This window comes from Solanum pennellii, chromosome 11, assembly GCF_001406875.1.
Source record: "Solanum pennellii chromosome 11, SPENNV200".
Classification (NCBI taxonomy): Eukaryota; Viridiplantae; Streptophyta; class Magnoliopsida; order Solanales; family Solanaceae; genus Solanum; species Solanum pennellii.
The window spans coordinates 28,670,945-28,675,417 of NC_028647.1; the positions used below are offsets into that span (position 1 = coordinate 28,670,945).

The window sequence follows — 4,473 nt, forward strand, 5'->3', positions numbered from 1 at the left end:
AATGAATGATATGAAAGAAGCTATGTCTTATATGTTATGTGCTATGATATGTACTACATGAAGATGTTACGTGTTGTGTGAAATCTGATACTTATGATGATGCATGTTACTCTCATATCATGATCTTCCTAATCCAATTTGGAAAGTTCACTAACTTTCCTAATCTCGATTTGGCAAGTCTACTGACTTGACTTCCAAAAATCATGTTGTTAGGAAAGAGCTATTCTTTCTCATGCATGTCCGTGGTGTGTGCTTGCATATACCCATACTTAGTACAAGTGTGTACTAACCCTATACAAACTTTACTATTTTAGGTGTAGGCACAAGTGGACGATAGAGCTACAGGATTATCGTTGCAGTTATCCGGACGTTCAGCATTCATCCGTCTTTGGTAGGTTCTCATGCTTTCGATGATGCTACTGTTTTATATTCTATCTTAGTTTTAGAGTTGAGCTAGTGGAGCATGTTCCACTAGCGTTTCTTTCCTGTTTTTATTCAGTCTATGTATTGGTGCCATTTTGGCAATTATACACTTAATAAGAATTGGATTGTTTCTTTTAGTTGCTTATCTCTTAATGTTAGATGGTTGATGGTGAACAATTACTTATTAATGAGAATGTTTTTTATAAGTATGTTAAGAAACAAAAAGTTTCAAATTTTCCGCTAAAATTAGCCTATTAAGTTAATAATGATGTAAGTAGGCTTGTCTGCGACCTCTGAGAGGTCAACGACGCCGGTCTCGCCGGGGTCTAGATTCTGGTTGTGAAGAAGTTGGTATCAGAGCACCAGGTTGAATTCCGAGAATAATGAGTTCACATCAACCACATTGGGTAGTTTCTAAATCATTGTAGTGAAGTGCACCACTATCCTAAATTAGAGACTACATGATTCGTAGGAAAAATTTCCCTTCTTCTAATCTTATCGTGCTTTTCCTAATGTCTGAGTTGTTTGTGTTATGAGAGTGTCTAACATCAACCCCTATTGTTTTTCAGAGAATGAACCCTAGGAGGGCTATTGGTCAGAGCAGGAGGGGGGCAGCTGCTGGGGGCAATCGAGTTCCACCCCAGGCCCCAACTGAAGGAATGGCCATGCCGGTTAACTCAACTGGGTTGACCGATGGTGTGGTGAGGGCATCTTTGGCCCAGATGGCACAGGCCATCACGATGCAGGCTCAGGCTATGACATCCTTAGTCAACTGATAGTATGTTCAGAGGGAGAACCCACCGATTCGCAGCATGGTTGACAGACTACGAGATTTCACGGGGATGAACCCTCCCATATTCACAGGGGCTAAGACATCGGAGGATACTCAAGATTTTGTAGACGAGGTGCATAAGATCTTGATGGCTATGGGGGCCACTGATATTGAGAAGGCTGAGCTGGATTCCTACCAGCTCAAGGACATTGCATAGACTTGGTGCAAGATGTGGCAAGATAGTCGTGTCTTAGGTGGAGTTCCAGTCACATGGGATTTGTTCAAGACAGCATTTCTGGAGAGATTCTTCCTCAAAAAGATGAGGGAGGCCAAGGTTGAGGAGGTCATCAACCTTAAACAAGGCTCTATGACGGTCAGGGAGTATTCCTTGAAGTTTGTTAAGCTATCAAGGTATGTTAATTTTCCTAGTATTTAATAGCAAGAATGGGGAGAATACTGAACTTTGTTGAAAACATCCAGGTATGCTACTTCCCTGGTTTTTTACAGCAGAGATGAGATGAGCAGGTTCCTCACAGGATTCAACGGAGACCTGGAGGAGAAGTGTCGATCTTCGATGCTCCATGATAATATGGATCTTTCCAAGTTGATGATGCATCTCCAGCAAGTAGAGGATAGCCGCAGAAAGAGATGTGTTCGTGATGTTAGGAGACCTAGGCCTCAAGATCGCAGTTCCCAGTCATGGAGGCCACAGAAATAATTTTGGCGTCCATGAGCAGCCAAGGTTCAAAAGGGGGCAATAGAGTTCTGGGATTTCAAATCCTCATAGGGGTGCTACACCTAAAGAAGGCAGACCTGAGCCCAAGAAGGGCAATGGAGGTGAGATGCAGCTTCCTAAGAAAAATTGTGCTAATTGTGGCCGAGCTCACAGTGGAGAGTGCAGAGAAGGCATAAATGTCTGCTTCGGTTGTGGTAAGAGTGGACACATGGTCAGAGACTATCCACAGAACAGAGGTCAGGCCGGAGGTAATTCTCAGCCTAGGCCTAACCCACAGGATGCAGCAGCAGTTGAGCCTCCTAAGAGGAACGGATTCGATGCCCTGAAGGGCAGGGAGGAGCAGGAGATGTCCGCTGATGTGGTCACAAGTATGCTGCAAGTATTCTCAAGTTCTGTTTATGCTTTACTTGATCCAGGGTCTACGCTTTCCTTTGTGACTCTCCTTTTTGCCCTTACTTTTGAAATACTACCTAAACTTCTACATGATCCTATAGTGGTTAGTACGCCTTTAGGAGAAAATGTAAGAACTGATAGGGTATACAAGGATTGCCCAATGGTTGTAAGTGGTAAGACTATGTTTGCAAACTTGATTGAGTTACCCATGCATGATTTTGATCTTATTATTGGCATGGACTGGCTTAACAGTTGTTATGCTTGCATGGACTATCGTAGTAGAGTGGTGAGATTCCCTAATGAAGAGGAGTTAGTTTTGGAGGGGTACAATTCGAGTCGTCTTAATCCCTTGATTTCAAATCTAAAGGCCAATAAATGATGTCCAAGGGGTCACTATGTCATCTTGTGAGTGTTAATGATTTAGATCATGACATTTCTTCCATAGAATCAGTGCATGTAGTGAATGAGTTCCTAGATGTGTTTCCTGAAGATTTGCCTAGAGTCCCTCCCCTTCGAGAGATCGACTTTGGTATCGACTTAGAACCCAATACTAAACCAATCTCAATTCCACCTTACCGAATGGCTCCAGCAGAACTCAAAGAGTTGAAGTTGCAGTTAAAAGACCTCACTGATAAGGGTTTCATTCAGCCGAGCATATCCCCTTGGGGCGCTCCAGTGTTGTTTGTAAAGAAGAAAGATGGGACCCTTAGAATGTGTATCGATTATCGGCAGCTCAACAAAGTCACTATAAAGAATAAGTATCTACTCCCCATAATAGATGATTTCTTCGATCAGCTTCAAGGGTCTAGTTTCTTCTCTAAGATTGATCTTCGTTCAGGATATCATCAGCTTAGGGTTAGGGAGACAGACGTCCCAAAGGCAGCCTTTCGTACCCGTTATGGTCATTATGAGTTCTTGGTTATGTCATTTGGTCTCACGAATTCACCTGCTGAATTTATGGATCTCATGAATAGAGTCTTCCGTGAATATCTTGACTCTTTCGTCATTGTATTCATTGATGACATTTTCATCTACTTCAAGACCAAGGAAGAGCATGAACAACATTTGACACTAACCTTGCAGGTACTTAGACGTCGTCAGTTGTATGCCAAATTCAGCAAGTGTGAATTTTGGCAAAGATCAGTGACCTTTCTCGGTCATGTTGTGTCCGATCAAGGTGGACCCCGGGAAGACTGAAGCTGTTAAGAACTGGACAAAGCCCCTTACTCCCACTGACATCCGTAGCTTTCTGGGATTGGATGGTTACTACCGCAGGTTTGTGGAGGGATTTTCTTCCATTGCTGCCCCACTTATAGAGTTGACGAAGAAGAAATCCATGTTTGAATGGACGGAAACTTGATAGAAGAGTTTCCAAGAGCTCAAGGACAGACTCACTTCAGCCCCGGAGATTACTCTATCCAAGTGTGATGAGAATTACATGGTTTATTGTGATGCATCTAGGGTTCGTTTGGGTTGTGTTCTCATGCAGGCTGGTAAGGTGATAGCCTATGCTTCCAGACAGCTCAAGGTTCATGAGAAGAATCATCCTACTCATGACCTGGAGTTGGCAGTTGTGGTGTTGGCACTGAAGTTGTGGAGGCATTATCTGTATGGAGTGCACGTTGATGTGTTCACAGACCATAAGAGTCTCCAGTACGTGTTCACACAGAGGGAGTTGAATCTACGTCAGCGGAGATGGTTTGAGTTGTTGAAGGATTATGACATGAATGTGCACTACCATCTAGGTAAGTCTAATATTGTAGATGATGTTTTGAGTAGGATGAACATGGAAAGTACAGCCCACGTTGAGGATGAGAACAAGGAGCTGGTGAAGAGGTACACAGACTGGCCAGACTGGGTGTGCGATTTGTTGACTCTACTAGTGGAGATGTTTCAGTTCATCCTAGTTCTGAATCATCCTTGGTAGTTGAAGTCAAGAAGGGTCAGCATCTTGATCCCATGTTGATGGAGCTGAAGGACTCAGTGTTGTTAAAAATTAATGAGTCTTTCGCTTTGGGAGGTGATGGCATACTTAGATACCAGGACAGGCTGTGTGTACCAGATGTTGATGATTTGCGGACTAGGATTGTGGCAGAAGCCCATGGTTCTAGATATTCCATAGATGCAGGTTCCACCAAAATGTATCATG

The 4,473-nt window shown here is 43.2% G+C and overlaps 1 protein-coding gene across 1 annotated transcript; it reads left to right on the forward strand.

Annotated features, from left to right (window-relative positions):
• Nucleotides 1-1,712: 1,712 nt before the first annotated feature.
• Nucleotides 1,713-3,950, forward strand: LOC107003789. The gene is made up of 5 exons (XM_015202061.1): nt 1,713-1,891; nt 1,983-2,260; nt 2,348-2,427; nt 3,502-3,599; nt 3,896-3,950. The coding sequence occupies exons 1-5, from the start codon at nt 1,713-1,715 to the stop codon at nt 3,948-3,950; spliced, it is 690 nt and encodes a 229-aa protein (XP_015057547.1).
• The last annotated feature ends 523 nt before the right edge of the window (nt 3,951-4,473 follow it).